This window comes from Peromyscus maniculatus, chromosome 20 (genome assembly GCF_049852395.1).
Source record: "Peromyscus maniculatus bairdii isolate BWxNUB_F1_BW_parent chromosome 20, HU_Pman_BW_mat_3.1, whole genome shotgun sequence".
In the NCBI taxonomy this organism is placed as follows: domain Eukaryota; kingdom Metazoa; phylum Chordata; class Mammalia; order Rodentia; family Cricetidae; genus Peromyscus; species Peromyscus maniculatus.
In genome coordinates, this window is record NC_134871.1 from 42,915,402 (window position 1) to 42,931,976 (window position 16,575).

General features: G+C 44.0%; 1 protein-coding gene across 31 annotated transcripts in view; it reads right to left on the bottom strand.

Annotated features, from left to right (window-relative positions):
* The window catches only part of Ptk2 (protein tyrosine kinase 2), a 221,218-nt gene that overhangs the window by 23,250 nt on the left and 181,393 nt on the right, over nt 1-16,575 (bottom strand). For 24 of the 31 annotated variants that reach the window (XM_076556043.1, XM_076556040.1, XM_076556034.1 and 21 more), the window contains 4 exons: nt 11,586-11,697; nt 7,322-7,408; nt 3,088-3,225; nt 2,075-2,206 (listed from right to left, as the gene is read on the bottom strand). In XM_076556043.1, the coding sequence (XP_076412158.1) occupies nt 2,075-2,206; nt 3,088-3,225; nt 7,322-7,408; nt 11,586-11,697 (469 nt within the window). Of the gene's footprint in view, nt 1-2,074; nt 2,207-3,087; nt 3,226-7,321; nt 7,409-11,585; nt 11,698-12,252; nt 12,654-16,575 lie in introns of those variants that run through there. The other 7 variants (XM_076556050.1, XM_076556048.1, XM_076556049.1 and 4 more) reach the window with 2 other exon arrangements.

The following is a 16,575-nucleotide window of genomic DNA, read 5'->3' on the forward strand; positions in this document are numbered from 1 at the left end:
CCTGTAATGTATTTGTATTTTGTGTAGAAATGTTAATGGTTGACTCTGGTAGTTTAATGGAGAACTAAAACAATAACTTGTGTCATACATTAAGTTTCTTAGTGGTTGAAAAAAAAAACCCGTGAATTCTGAGGCACACATGGCACCCAAGGGGTTGAACAAAAGATTAAGATTAACATGTCCTAATTGTACAGGGTACCTGTGAAAATTGAATGACTTATACAGGAACATTATATAGAAAATGCCATATGAATATAAGCAATATTGCTACTGTTTACTGTCCTATTTCTCACTGTTAACTTTGCTAAGAACATGTGTTAAGAGACGATGTACTGTTCTGAAGGGGCAGACATTTGAAATATGAAGTATGTGCTGCAACTGAGGTTGAAAGAGAAATAAGACTGAGGGCTGGCAAGATGTCTCATCAAGTAAAGTATCAGGCCTCCAAGCCCGATAACCTGAGGCCATCCCCTGGTTGCATGACTCCAAGTTGTACTCTGACCTCCACAGACATGCCAGAGCACACTCAAGCCATGCCCCCCCCCCCAATGTAATAAAAAAAACCCAAAAAACAAAAAACAAATACTGAAAAACAGAACCTTCCCAGTGTGCTCTGGCTCTCATGCGCGCAACTTCTGGCTGTTCCCTTAGTTGGCCCTAGGACTTCTCCAAGAGTACACTCAATGCACTAGCTGTCTGCACAGGCTAAATAAAACACATTCCATCAGCTTAAGTGTAAAAGCATTCACTGTTTTAACTTTAGTTTAAACAGAGCCACCTTTGCATTCAAACTGGTGGAGTGTACTTTAACCTGTGTAGATCAGTGTTAGAGCAATTAGCTAGGATGCATGAGACTCTGGATTCAATTGTCAACACAGTGCAGACACACCCCCTCTCAAAAAGAGAAAGCTATATCCAATGAATGAAGTTAGAATCACACCTTGATGAAGTCTGCAGAGTACAGCTTGAAACCACTACCTTTCATACCACCACTGGTTGATTTCAATGCTTCCTGCCATAGACCTCAAAGAGTTTAGGACAAGAATTGGCTCCTGCCCTCTCTGTACCTTGTCTCTTAGCATAACGGGCAACACTAAGGTGGTATCTTAGGTTTCTATTTAAGAGAAAACACCATGACCAAAAGCAACTTGGGGAGGAAAGGGTTTATTTCAGCTTTTAACTCTCAGGTCAGGCTCCATGTGGAGGCAGGAACTGAGACAAAGGCCATGGAGGAGTGCTACTTTTTCTCTATAGATTGCTCAGCCTGCTTTCTTACACGATTGGAGACCACTGGGGTGGCACTGCGCCCAGTGAGCTGGGCCCACTCACATCAATCATTATTAAAATGCACTACAGAATTGTCTACAGAATTTTCTTAACTGAGAGTCCCTCTTCTCAAGTAACTCTAGCCTGTATCAAACTGACAAAATCTAATCAATGCATGTGACATTGGTGAATAATGACTCAGCCAAAGCATGAGAAGCCAGGCTTGGGTTCCCCAGGTAAAACTACTAAGAAAGACTTTGTGGAAGTAGCAGGAACCCTGGTTCTTTCTAGCTACATTTTTTTTCTAGGGCTGTAGAGGAGAAAGAACAAGTCTCACAAATCCCAGTGCTGAGGCAAGGACTCAGCAATCCAGAAGGATCAGACAGAGAGCTCTCTGTCCCCAAGGGACTTCTGGATGAGGCTGTCAGCAAGAGCTGCCTGAAAGACCACTCTCTTCAAGGTCCAGATACATCTGTCAGACATGCTACAGCAGGGGCAGTAGGCAGGCAGGACTTGCAGCTATGTTAGCACATGTCTATAGGGCTGAGATCAAAGTTTTACCTTCACACTAACATTTTCTGTGTAAATAATGTGGCAATGGAAAAAAAAAAACAGAGAAATCTCTGAGCCATAATACACTACAAAATTCTGGAAATGGATTCCTAAAATTTCATAAAAAATAACAAACAGCCCATGATGGCAAGGGTTGAGACCAGATGTAAAGTAAGCCTTTTGCTTTAGAAACAGAGTTCTGCAGTAGCGTGTGAGGTAGACGTGGATGGGGCTGAGTGCTCTGCAGCATGGTTACCAGAAATCGCTCTTCCTTCTCCAGCCAGCGCTGGTCCTCTTCCATTTCCTGCTGTTGTCGGATTAGCCGCTCTTCCATCAGGTGAGGGGGAAGTACCTGACCCATCCCTCGAAGGTCCAAAGCTGCTGAGTCCTGGAAAAGACATTGTCGACAGAACATTGAGTTTCCTGAGTCCGTTCTCATATTCCTACTTTGTGCTGTGGGTCTTTCAAAACTGTTAAGTCAAAGAGCAGTGGACATCTCTCTGAAGGCTGAGATTTACTGTGTCTAATATTCATGTGTATGGGCTGCTTCTAAGAAACTGTTCAACACACAAAAGAATACATTAGCACTTAGGATAGAAACATAAAACTGGAAAAGACTGAGTAGAAGGGGCATCTCTCTCTCTCTCTCTCTCTCTCTCTCTCTCTCTCTTTTTTTAAAGATTAATTAAGACTTATTTATTTTTATGTGCATTGGTGTTTTGCCTGTATGTATGTCTATGTGCGGGTGTCAGGCCCTCTGGAACTGGAGTTACAGACAGTTATGTGCTGTCATGTGGGTGCTGGGAACTGAACCCGGGTCCTCTGGAAGAGCAGCTAGTTCTCTTAACCTCTAAGCCATCTCTCCGGCCCCCTACATTTGCCTTTATTATTACTATATATGTGTACCCATACATGTGGATGGAGTTAGATGAAAACTTTCAGGACTTGGTCCTCTTCTTCCACAGTGTGTACTGGGGATCAACTCAGGTTGTCAGGCTTGCCCTGATAAAGTGCTTTTATTTGCTGAATCATCGCTTCAGCCTTTGTTTTGTTTGAGACAAGGCCTGGCTATGCAGCTCAGGTTAGCCTGGAACTCACTCCTCCTGCCTCATCTGGAATTCTTGGTATGGACTGATATAATTGGCTAAATGGGGTATCTAGATTTTAGAATTAAATAATCACAATTAAGCAATTTCAGATTTATAAATAACAGGTGACTTAAACCACACTTTGTCTGTTAACTGGCTATAGCAAGAACATTCTGTTTACCTCCACATTGGGCTGCCACATGGACATCTCCTGAGGTCTGTGATTCCACAATTCTGTCTGGTCCAGAAGAGATGCCTGACCTGGGTAAATGCTGCCAGCCATGGCTGGGATTCCATGGGAACCCGGGTAGCCAGAGACCTGTGAGTGATTCAGGAGGCAGTGTAAGCTTCTGATAGAACAGAGCTTCTGCTAGATTTTCAAAACCAAACAACTCCTACTAAGGAGAACACACAGTAGGCAGAAAAGGCCCCAGATTCAAGCTCTGATCCTCTGAACATATCTATTCTCTGATTTGACAAAAAGGACCTTATAGATGCACCTCTAAATCATGGGCACAACTGGAGACTCAAATTATCTGGGTGGGTCCAATATAATCACAAGGGTCCTCAAGTGCAGGATAGAAACAGAATAGTAAGATATGATCAACTATGAATTCAGAATAAACATAGAAGAAGGTGACCAGGAGCTCAGGAATGCAGGTAGCTGATAGGGCACATAAACGAAGTTTTTTGTTTGTTTGTTTGTTTGTTTGTTTGTTTTTTTAGACAGGATTTCTCTGTGAAGCCCTGGCTGACCTCAAATTCAGAGATCCACCTGCCTCTGCCTCCTGAGTGCTGGGACTATAGGCCTGTGTGTGTCACCAGTGCTCTGATGAGTTTTTGTTTTGTTTTACTTATATTATTTTAAAATTATATATGTTTCTGTGTGGGTATGTACATCAGAATACAGGTGCACATAGGCCAGAGGCATCAGACAGGCAGTTGTAAGCTGCCTGATGTAGATGCTGGGAACTGAACTAGAGTCTTCTGCAAGAGTACCATGCTTTGAGGCATCTCTCCAGTCCAGAAATGGGTGCTTAAAGAAACTTTCAGGTAAGACAATTTTCTGCTTCTGCATTAGACAATGAATTTGAGCATATCCCAGGACATAAGGAGTTAGTCACTTCTGAGGCGAGAGTGCTAACTCAGTTGGTGAAGGTTGCCTTATAAGCATGAAGACCTAAGTTTGATTCCCAGAACACAGGTAAAAATGCAGGGCATGGTGACACACACTTGTAATGCCAGTGATGGGGATCCCTGAGGCTTAGTGGCCAGACAGTCTATGCTAATTGGTGAACTCTGGGCCAATGAAAGGAGGAGGAAGATGGCATTCCTGAAGGTGACACTCAAAGTTGTCCTCTGACCTCCACATAAACCTGCATACACAAGGACAAGTGTGCATGGACACGGACACACACCCACACCACACCACACTCTTTTTTGTTTGTTTTTCAAGACAGGATTCTTTGTGTAGCTCTGGCTGTTCGAGAACTCATTCAGTAGACCAGATTGGCCTCAAACACAGACATCCACCTGCCTCTGCCTTCCAAGTGCTGGGACTAAAGGCGTGTGCCACCACCACCCAGTTTCCACACCATATGCTCTTAAAAGAAGAAATTATTTTATTTTGGAATCTGTACATCATAGAAGTACTCAAGGTCACGGGATATGAAGGCGATAGGAGCCACAATACAGTTGTTTCATGTTCAGTTCCAGAATTTCCCTTTCCTCCCCAACTCAACATCATGCCCTAACAAGAGCTACAGCAACCATGAAATATCTGCTGGGCATCATGCTGAAAACATGTAATTCTAGCACTTGGAAGCTAAGGCAAGAGGCCAAGACTTTGAGGTCAGCCTGGGCTTCAAAGTAAGTGCCTGTCTCAAAAAACAAACAAATAAACAAACAAAACACAACCCCACCAAACAGCAGAGCTGAATATGGTGGCATATGGCCTATATTTCTGGCACCTGTAAGCCAGAGGCAGGAGATCCTAAGTTTGAGGCCAGCTTGATCTACACAGTGAGTCCCAGGCTAGCTTACAGTCACATAATGAGATCCTGTCCCCAAACTTCCAAACATGCCAGGTGTGGTGATGCACATCTTTGATCTTAGCACTTGAGGGGAAGAAGCGGGCAAATCTCTAGGAGTGTACATTATGAGTTCCAGGCCAGCCATGGCAACATAGTGTGACCTTTTCAAAAAGCCCCCAAAGTTCCAAACTCACTCCAAACAAGGATAAAAACCACAACAAAAATCCAAAATGATTTTCTCCAGTGAATAAGAGGCTGATGGTGGTGGGAGAGGCCATGGCTTCTATTTCAGAGAGAATGTTCAGGGGGACATAATGACAAAACCCAGACACAAGGAAAGCAGAAGTTCTCCTGAAATGGCTTCTCTTCAGCTGAAAGAACAGGGAGCAGACTCAGGATGTCATATGGCCAGAGCTGCCAGTTACTTGGTGAGATGAGATAAATGCATGTTGAAATTCACATTCCCAAATATCAACATGTCTGTCCTTCAGCAAAGGTTTGTCCACATTTAGGTCCCTGAGCACTGGTAAATGCTCAAACTTCCCAGGGATAGTATCTAATTAATAAAAAAATCCTACTGGATACTAGTGCTACACCACTGTTTTTTTTTCTACTTTTATATATATTTATGTGTGTGCATGTGCCTGCCTGTCTGTATGTGCATCACTTGCATGTAGGCCAGAAGAGGGGGTTAGATTCCCTGAAATTACAGTTACCAGCAGTTGTAAGCACCTGATGTGGGTGCTGGGGACCAAACCTGGGTCCTCTGCAAGAGCAGTAAGTGCTTTTAACTGTTGAGCTATCTCTCCAGCCCCGACATCACTATTTTTTTTTTTTTTTTGGATTAAAAAGTCCTACACTATTAACAGAACTTTCAAAAATTTTTAGAAAGAAGAGGTTCTGTGTAACTTACTGCAGTTTTCTAAATAACCCTCAGGGGCTTCCAAAGTAGTGGGATCAGACCCTTGCAAACGTGTCCTCAAGCCTGTCCAGTTTCCTGCATGCCTGTGACGACACACAGAACCGTTAGCTACCCCAGAAAGCAGATGCTGCTGCTGTCCATTTCCCCCTCAGGGTCAGGGTCAGCTGAGCACTGACTTCCAGAAGAGCCAGGCTCTTCTGCAGGGTAGCTGTGCTGTGTGCCAGCACCTAGAGTCTCTCATTAGTCAGAAGTGAGTTTGCCTTCTTTAGCCTATCCACACACCTCCCACTGCTCTGATCTTTGTTCTGATCAGAGATTCAGCTCTTTTGCTGAGCTGGAACATACTCCACTATGTATCCTTCCAGGAGGAGTGGCAGACTTCCTTTTCATGTCCTAAAGCCTAGATAGTAGATGAATAAACTTGGGGACCTATTCTCCTTGCTCCAGAGGGTGACTATCATGAAGCAGTGTCTCCCAGAACACAGGTCTGACCGATCACCTTTCAACTAGTTCCTGGTGATGGGAATCTTCTTTGGCTGTACATGAGTGTGTGGAGAGTGACACACTGTATACAGAGTCTGAAACTTACCCAGTAACCCATCTTCCTAGACTACCACTTACGGCCTTTTGTTTTCTATTAAGAAGCAATGCCTACCTTCTCCCCTAGGACCTTAGTACTGGCTAAGCATTTTTTGTTCATATTGGCCCAAGAGTCCTTTATGTAAACCTGCTCTCAGGAACCCTTGGAATGTCCTCAGTAAACCCTGTAACAGAAAAAAACCTGACCCCTCAAGCACACACCCCACTTCACTTACATCAGACTCCATAACAGGCAAAACACACCTCTGCTAGTCAGGTAACAGAGATCAAAAGGGTGGTGACCTCTAGGACTAGGTTGACTGGCTGGGAAGGGCACAAAGATGCCTTCTAAAGAATGGGGCCATGGTATGTACATTGACACTACGGTGTTAGCATTCTTTAACAATGGGGCCTATCCAGGGATTACAGTTCAATGTTAATGTTCTTCCCTTGGCTAACTACTGTGCTCCCGGATGGCTGCTCCAAACCCAGCACTCCTCCACACGCTCATCTGCAGGCCATTTATCTCATCTGCCTTCATTTACAGTTACAGTGCTTTATATTTCATTTTTGTCTTCTGGAAAAACTACAGTTCAGTATTCATTCTGCCTTGCCCCTTAGAGGCAGGCGGGAGAGAATGGATCTAAGTACTGCCACAGAGGCTGGCCTGCCTGCTTTAAGATGTGACTGATGAATGTTGTAAGCCTGTGTGAGGTTGGAAGGGCATGAAAGTCAAGGCAAAGACCAAGGTGACTAGCTTCTTAGCTTCCACTCACCAAAATAAATAGACAAACCAGAGAACAGAAATGAATTCAGCTTCTTCCTACCACGTAAGTGCTGACCAGCCAAGTAACATGTTATATATCTGTAACAACTCATACCTGGTAGTGATTGGTCTGGACCATGTGCTGTGGGCTGGGGTAAAATCCTTCACTGGACCTTGGGCTAGGATAACCAGGTCTGCTGGGCTGTGAACAAATCAACAAAGCATCAGAAGGATGAGTCTTCTGATTCTGAAAACACAATGTCTCACAGTAAAGATATTGCTAATACAATTTGAACAATCAAAGGAAGCCAAGACACTTCAGCAAGGGAAGAGTCTTCAACAACTGACCCTTCCCCACAACTTACCTGACAGTTAACTCAAAATGATTCACAGCCTAAATCTAAGAGGTCCAACTGTAACAGCATTAGAAGGGAACAGGAGCAAATCTTTTCAATCACCTGATGGGGAGTGGGGGGGGCATGACACCAAAAACTCAATGGACAAAAGGGAAATCATATATAAAATTTATATCACCAAAATGAAAAGCTTGTGTTGCAGGTGGCAGCATAGGAGGGAGGCCAAACTGAAGATTAAAAGTACTCAGCACGACAAGAGTTCCCACGGTGAGTACTAAAATAACAGCCATCTGATTAAGAGTGGACAAAGCTGGCAACACAGAATAGACCCCAAAGAATACAGACTGACTCAAAAAAGATGCCTAGCACCTTTGGGCAATTTCCAAAGCACAATGAGTGACTGTATTATGACCTCTAGGAGAGTAATAAGGAAGACACAAATAAAAGTGAGGCGAGCGGTAGAGCAATCAGGCTAGTGTACTGCTGCTGGGAACATAAAATGGAGCAGCTGATATGTAGAGTACTAGCTGATCCCTGAGAAAACAAAATATAGAATTACCATAAGACCCAGCAAACCCACCTGAGAAATGAGGATTTAAGCCCACATAACAAATACTGTTCTTAAGAACACTGCTTGTAACAGTTAGAAAGGGCGAGCAATATCTTCTGCCAACTAATGAGTGGCTAAACAAAATCAAACAGCCCAGGAAGGTGATGATTAAGAAAATGATGTAGTGCATTAACTGTATGGGATAGGCCTCTGAATTCAAGACGGGGCAACAGCTGTATGATAGTATCCACTTAAATGTAGAAAGTGGCATATAAAACACTCAGAAAACACACACTTGTGGCTTATGCAGTGTATCCTGTATACACTGAATGGATCATTCTGCCAACAATGTTGTAAAGTCATATCACCATCCTTACACTGTACTTTAAATAGGCTCAGAATAGTCAGGTGCTGCAAGAAGGCTCGCACAGTCGACATTAGTGGAAACCCCAAATCTGTGCCACAATTCTACTCTTTTAACAAATACATTTATGCTTCATCAAATAAAAAATAACATGAAAGAAATCAACCTGAACAAGGTAAAACCTCTACTAAACATCACACAGTGAGTCATTCTTTTAAAAGATTTTTGGATTTACTTTGGGCATAAATGTTTTGCCTGCATATATGCATGTGTACCATGTGTGTGTCTGTGCCTTTATGGGAAAGAAGGGGGCATCAGATCCCCTGGGGCTGGGGGATCTGATGTCAATGGATGTGAGCTGCCATCTAGGTGCTGAGAATCAAACCCAGGTCCTTTCCAAAAGCACTAAGTGCTCTTAACTCCTGAGCCATCCATCCAGCATGAGTCACGTCCTTAAAGCAAGTAAGCTAGGATATATCTGCCTCAGGCCTCTGCACGTACCAGCTCCCTTCTTATGCCCTGCACTCCTGACAGCCAGGTGAGAAAGGACAGTGACAGTTCTGTAAGAACAAGACATCACCTGGTCTAGCAAGCTGGACTTGATCATTGAAGCCCTCTCTGGAGTGAAGAGATGTCTGTCTGTATCTCCCAGGAAGTTAACACAATAACTTCTAACAATCACGTGTTAACATTGCTGTGACACCTCCAAAACAGCCTATCAACCTGGAAATTATCATGGTCAAGGTGCTAAGTTACTCACAATTAGAATTTTTGCTTGAAAATTAAAGTTTTAGGAATGGTTTTCATTGAAGTGAGGGCTTTTACTCCCTTTATTTTATGAGAAAATGTCCATCAAATTCACCAATCTAAATAACATGTTCCTCTTGTGCATGCTGGACAGGCCTTCACTCGACATGGCACCACTACATCAGGGCTGCTCTGTGAGTTTTTTTTAGGGTATGAGCATGGTGATGGTGGTGGGGATATAGTTAGTGTTCACTGGTGAAGTTTGTTGACACTGACTAATAGTCCCACTCATTCAACTGTCAAAGTAGTAAAACAGGACTAGGAGACCATCTTTGGTCCGAAGGCCTACACAATGGTCACATGAGTGCGTGAAGCTGTGTTCTAACAAAAGTGCAACGAACTGGCTCAGGCAGCATTTAACTGACCTCTGCTTTAAACAAATAAATGGGCGAGGGTAGGGTAGGGTGAGGGTGAGAAGAATCCTGAAGAATGCCTCAGAATGTGAATTTGGAAACACCACCAGTGGGGGAATTGAGTACACACAGGAAGGATACTCAAAAACTTATGAGCTAGTCTTTTAACTTACGATCCAGAAGAAGCCAAACCACCTCTACCACATGAGCCTAATTTAAAATAAATCTGTCAAAATGAAAAATAGCTGGGCAATGGTGGCGCACGCCTTTAATCCCAGCACTCGGGAGGCAGAGGCAGGCAGATCTCTGTGTGTTCAAGGCCAGCATGGTCTACACAGAGAGTTCCAGGACAGGGCTGTTACATAGAGAAACTCTGTCTCAAAAAAATAAAAAACCAACAACCCCAAAACCAAACCAAAAAACCCCCAAAACCCAACAGATTATTAGGAAAAGTTAAAGATACCTAGGCACTGGCAGTTTGAACTCTGTGGCAGAGCTACTCTTAGCTTAGAGAAGTGCCACCGGGTGCATTTCCAACAAGGTCTCCAAGAGGCAGGAGTACTAACATCTCCGTCCTATAAACTAAGAGAATGAGGTTTAGAATAATGCACCCTGTCATTCATTAGACTGTTACCAGCCAAGCCTCAAATGAAGAGATTTGCTTGACCCCAGGCCTGAGAACTAAGTGATTAGATTTTTCTTGCCTCCCAATATGGGACGACTTTGCAGTTGTCACAGGAAATCGGGAGGCTGAGGCAGGAGGCAAAAGACAAAAATCCCCCAAAAGAAAACAGAAACTCACACACAAATGGTAAACAGCCCATATGGAGGGCCATTAGTTCTGGGATGAAATGTTGGTGTCTTTTCTGTAGGTAAGGAAAAAGTTTGTTGTTGCAGTTGTTAAATTGGGAACAACATCTGGTTCTTCAATGCCTGTCTCAAAGTATCACTCCCTCGGGTGGTGGGTTTTGCCCTCTGTGAAGAACTAGGTTGATGAGGCTTTTTGTAGACTGATCTGAGCTCACCACCTATGCTTACTTCCAGGGAGTGCCAGGTTCACTACTTCACAGCTCAACACGGGATTGCCATATGACGTCAGACACCATGATAAAACACCTGGTACAATACTCACACAGTTTCTGTGTTACCAGATTCCTACTTTTCGAAACAAAATAATTTTTTAGCTAACAAAGTATATCATATAGCAGGGAACAACTTTAAAAAATAAAAAAAAAGCCTGTTATCCTTTTACTTTTCAGAAAAAGGTCTGAATTAGATTATTTATTCAAGTTGGTGTATAAAGAGTCTACCCCATCCAAAATCAAAGGGAAGTGAAGACTTTTTTTACTGTGTGCAAAGTGGCAAAGGCCATCTGGGTCCCAAACCCTCACCTACTGTCCGGCTATTGTAAAAGGCAGCAGCCTTCCTCCCTAGGTTAGAGGAGATGACAAGAGAAGGCCAGGTGTCATGTCATGCCTAATGTGACAAAGCTTGAGAGCAAATACAGTGTCCCTCCACCACCTAGCCAGCAGCCACAACTCAGAAGCATCACCTGAGGCTCCGGCAAAACCAAAGCAAAAGGGGTGTAGGTGGGTGAAAGCGTGCTTATTTGAAATACAGCAAACCCTTAGTGCTCGTGGCCTAGTCTGGTGTTTTAACCCTGACTGACTGGGAGATCTCTAATTCTCTTGCCAACAAGAGAAGTGTAAGTCCCACCTAAACCTCCTGGGAGCACCGCAAGGAAGGAAAGGCAGTTTCACAGCAAGTCTCTGCTGGCTTCCCCAGCTTCTACAGGGTGAGCTGCACCCTGAGCAATTATAGAGAAGAGGGTAAGTATGTTACAGTGCCTACTCCGCCAATGGCTTAGGGGCTGGTCGCACAGCAACAGTCTACTCCCAGAGACTGCAGTTCAAGAGGACTCTCAAAGCTGGGGCAGGAGTGTCAGCTACCTTAGGTGGTGCTTCATCATTCCCTCCAGATTCCCAGGACACGGTCGCCTGTCTTCTGGACTCCATCCTCATCCGTTCTTCTTGCTGAACCTTCTCTTCCTCCAGGATTGTGCTGGAGAAACAACACATTGTGTTAAGGGGAGCTGACAGCCAATCACCCGCCCCTACTCATCTATGGGACACCAGTTACTCCCAGTAGAAGACAGTCACAGAGAAAGGAGCCTATATCCACAAAGTGATCAGGTTTCTAGCCCTACACAAAAGGATTCTAGAACAACCATGGTATCAACTGGCAAGTGTATTTAAATAACAGCCATAGGTAAGACAGACGGTTGGTAAGAAAAAGATCCTGATGAAACAAAGGCCAAACAAGATGAACTGTATGCACACTGGAGTTTATCCTGCGCAGAACAGAAGGACCCTGAGAGATCCCAAGCACCTCTGTATCAAGTAGCTACATGCCTCTGGCAGATTGCATGAAAGCAGACTCCCACATAGCTCCAACTCACCAGCACATGGTGATCAACTCACAGGGGGCCAAGATCTCCCCACTAGTTCAGTACAATAGTATACTAACTTTTACATCAAGAAAACAAGGAAAACTGCAACAGTACTTACAGGTGCTTCTAAAGCACTGCCTGCTCTAAGCTAGAAACACCCCACTTACCACCACCAGGCTGCACAGCGGCCTCCGTGGCAATGCGGGCGGTGTCTCAGTCCTGGCTGTGTGCCATCCTGTAAACGCCTTAGAATGCAGCCCAGGGAGCGTGGCCAGCCCCCCTACTCCTCACCGCCTCCCTGGGGCTTGGTAGGCGGCAGGTCTTTGAAATCTTCGCCTTAACTGTAGCAACAATCGGCTCTTCCCTCCATGCCTGCAACCTGGAGTCCTAATAATGAGGCTCATTCACAGATTCTGGCCCTTGGCAGCCAGATACAGTAAATAACCACCCAGAATTACTCAGGAAATAGTGACATCAGCTGCATAGACTCCTTCTAATCTGGGAATCTGCCTGACTGTTTAAAAAGACATTCCTGCCGGCTAGAGGCTGGAGCCTGCTCCTCTCAGTCATTTCCCGAATCAGGAACAGACAGACAAAATTCATTCCATAGCTGGCCTTGAGTCAGCAAGCCACCACTGCAGCATGTTAAAGAAGGTTTTCTCTCAAAGGAAAAGGGACTGTTCTCAAAGAAAAGATCCACTGTCTCTTTAAAAAAGTTTCAGTCATGAGGCCCAGCCTTCCTCCAAGAGGACTCCGGTTTCCTTTTGTACTCATTAGGAGGAGCAGTAGAACAAACGCATATACACCAAGTTACCTTAAAATTTAAAAATTCCTCAGCAGCACAGGTACAGCTTAGTGGAAGAGCACTTGCCTAACAAATGTACAAGGCCCTGGGTTCAATCTTTATTATTCCCTTCTCTTTACAGGCTCTGAAACCTGAGAAACTTTTTAAAGTGGATAAAACTATGACAACTTCTCATCAAGTAATGTCCCAAGCAGCCAATAGCTACCTTGCCCACAAGGGTCAAAATACAATAAGACTCTGAAGTATAAAAGGGCAACTATGTCTTGACAAATTCACCCACACTCCTATCTCTAAGTCCTCAGTCAATTTTCACAGGCCTGCGATGCAGCCATTGACATGTGCCTTTTAATGCACTGCCACACTCAGAACATGTATCATTTCAACAAGAGCTAGTACGGCTTCACTGGGATTCATGAGCTCACTAGTAGGAACATGGGCAGTTCAACTTAGGTTCCCAGATCAGAGCTTCCCCAAGGCTAAGGGATGAGTGGAGACTTGTATAGAGTAGGTCACTGTCGGGGAAAGGGGGTACTGACCTGAGCTCACAGCTGGTTAGAGACCACTTTCTTGGAGATGGCCAATGGGATGGAGGTCCAGTTTGAAACCAGAGAGGAGCACGTTCTGGTAAGATCTCCAGAGCACTGCTCTCCTTCACCAACACTAGATAACAGATCCTGACACTCCACAGCTTTTTTTGTTTGTTTGTTTTTCGAGACAGGGTTTCTCTGTGTAGTTTTGATGCCTGTCCTGGATCTCGCTCTGTAGACCAGGCTGGCCTCGAACTCACAGAGATCCGCCTGCCTCTGCCTCCCAAGTGCTGGGATTAAAGGTGTGCACTACCACCACCTGGCTGCACTTTACAGCTGTAAAATACCAAAAAGCCCAACAAAATCAAGGTAAAAAATTTAAAGTCCTTTCTTTTACTTTTTGAACCAAACTAAAATATAGGCAGGCAGCAAGAAGGCTAAGTGGGACCTTTCTTTCAAGCAATGAAAGTCCCCAAGGCTTTCTATTTTACATGCTTTATGAAATAGATTACCTACTGTCCACCTATCTGCTGAGACCTCCAACAGGTGCTGTGAGGGGCCTTGTTATCAGGATGTTCTCAGACTCCACCAGGCCAGTCTCTTCTGTCTACAGTTACTGCTCCACTTCTCTGATCACCTTGAATGTACTGCCTGAATCTTCCTTTCAGTGCCTAATCATACAGGGTAAGCTTTCTGTGTTGTTCCTGCATGGCCGAAGCCCTCCTGGGCAACTAAAGAGCATCTGCACACTCGTGAGGCTCCAATGTGTGATCAAGCATGCCAGACTTTTGTCTCAAAGAGTGCAAAGATAACTGAGAAGCTATTCCTTCCAGCTCAACATTCACTCTCACACAGAAATAGCCCTATCAAATGCTCCTGAGAATCCATAACTTGTTGTTCAGAGAAGCCAGGAATATAAATAAACCCTAAAGATCTATTTGACATTGGGTGGCTAGCCCACAGATGGGGCCCCTACAGAGTCACTCTCTGCAGCTGCTAAGAGTCAAGGCAGCAAAGGAGGACGTTAGGGTCATGGAGGTCAAACTGCAGCATATTTTCCCAAACTCACAATATTTTTAATAGTGATACATTCCACTGGAAAGCTTTTAGCTGCCTAATGTACATGGGCAATGAGCCCATGGTTTTTCCTGGATGGAGGTTTACAAGTTGTTAACTTGCAAATGGATGGAACAAGAAAAACTTGTCACTTAGAAAACTTGATGATTATGCCTACTTATTTGCAGACCAAACTAGGAAAAGAGTCCTGAAAGGGGAAAGGAGAATTTTATTTAATATTAAATTTATTTCTTGCTTTCCTCATTTGAGAAGAAAGAAGTCACCAAAGCAGCCAACTCACTGTCAAAGCCACAGAGACTGTAAGAACTATTCTGACTTTCTTCCTTGGCCTCACAACCCCACTGGCGGGCAAGCCCAGGAATCTCCTCATTTCATCTTCGGGAGCAACCAAATGGATGCACAACAATGAAGTGGTCTGCTATGCCCATGTTTCCAGGAGAAGGACAAGTCCCAAGCCAAGAATGTTTCATAAATGCTGAAGGCCACACGGTCTTGGTGGCTGGGGTTCAAATTCCTTTGCTTCCCCAAAGGAAAAGGTAACACTGGGGAACTATTTTCCCTAGCAAGTTGTTCTATCATTCACAATTAAGAAGAGCAAGCACCACGATGGAGAAACACAAGAGTGAAAGATGAACATACAAGTAAATCCAAATTGGTTCCATGCTCTTCCTGCCTTAAAGCCACTAGAGAAGAAGGAACTTTTACACCTCCCTTTCACTCTTTTGTGGTACTGGGGATAGAACCCAAGGCCTCACATGTGCCATCCCTGGCCCCATTTCATCTCTGAAGTACCTATGCGATGGGTCGCTATGGGTTACTGTGGTACAAACTTTTCTCTTTGAAATTATAAAACATTTATTTTTAAAGATAATACACACTTTGCTTTATCTGATATGGGGAAAACTTTTTTTTAAAAAGAATTGAACTCTAATCACCAAAACAAAGGGTTGGGATCACAACATTTGCTTTGGATACAAACTCAGTCTGGATTTTTGAAGTGGGTCTGGAAAATACCCAGAGAAAGAGCAGCAGTAAATCCGAAGGGAAAGGTTAGGGGAAGGGCTTGCTCTGGCAAGTTCACAGGAACAGCAGTTCTGAAACATGATCTCTTACAGTTACTAAACACTGCCTCACCACAAAGGAATGGACTTGACCTTTCTACAACCTGGGGGTGTCCTTGCAGGAAACAAGTCTACAGCTTGAGCTGGGCTTGTAAGAGCAGACAGACTGCTCCAGTGGTGCTGGCACCCAGTAACTGTCTCTTCTCTGATGACGTAACTTAAACAGTGGGAAATAGGCTCTGTTGTTCATTTGCTCTATTAACCACCTCAAGGTTGGTTGTTTTTCTAATTAAAATACTTTAACTCTTTTATGTGTATGAGCATTTTGTCTGCATGTAGGTCTGTTTACCATGTGTGTGCCTATGGAGGCTAGAAGAGGATGTCAGATTAATTGGAATTAGAGTTACAGACGGCTGTGTGGGTACTGAGAATTGCACTTGGGTCTTCTGAAAGACCAGACAGTGCTATTAGCAGCTGAGCCACCTCTCTAGCCCCAATACTATTATTAATTAATTAATTAATTATTTAATTAATTAAAAAAAAAGAAAAGCACTTCTATTAATATCTTATTTGGCACAGTGTCCTAATAGTTTTAGGTGTGTCTAAAAGCTTTCTTGGATCCAGATCACTGCACTGGAACTCTGGATAGACAAACAACCATCTTTTTGAACAGCCAGCAGTGGCAAGGAGCTGACAAGCAGCTGGGTAGACCCCAGTTTTTCATGGCAGACAGCTAAGGTGGATCTGGGTCCTCTGGGCTTGAAGAACAGAGAGCTGAATTTGGAACAAACACAGGTGATCGAAAATGAAGGAAGAATCTCAGAAAGAAGAAAGCTGGAAAGTCATGCTCAATTTCTGAGTAGAAATTTTGCTAATATCTCTGACAGACCCTAGAGCTATCCATGTACACAGACTCCAGGCAGCCCAATAAGGGCTGAAAGAGCAAGAGAGCTGACCTGTGACACTCACTCACAGGGAGAGTTGGTAATATGAGGTCAGTCATGGTAATACTTTTTAATA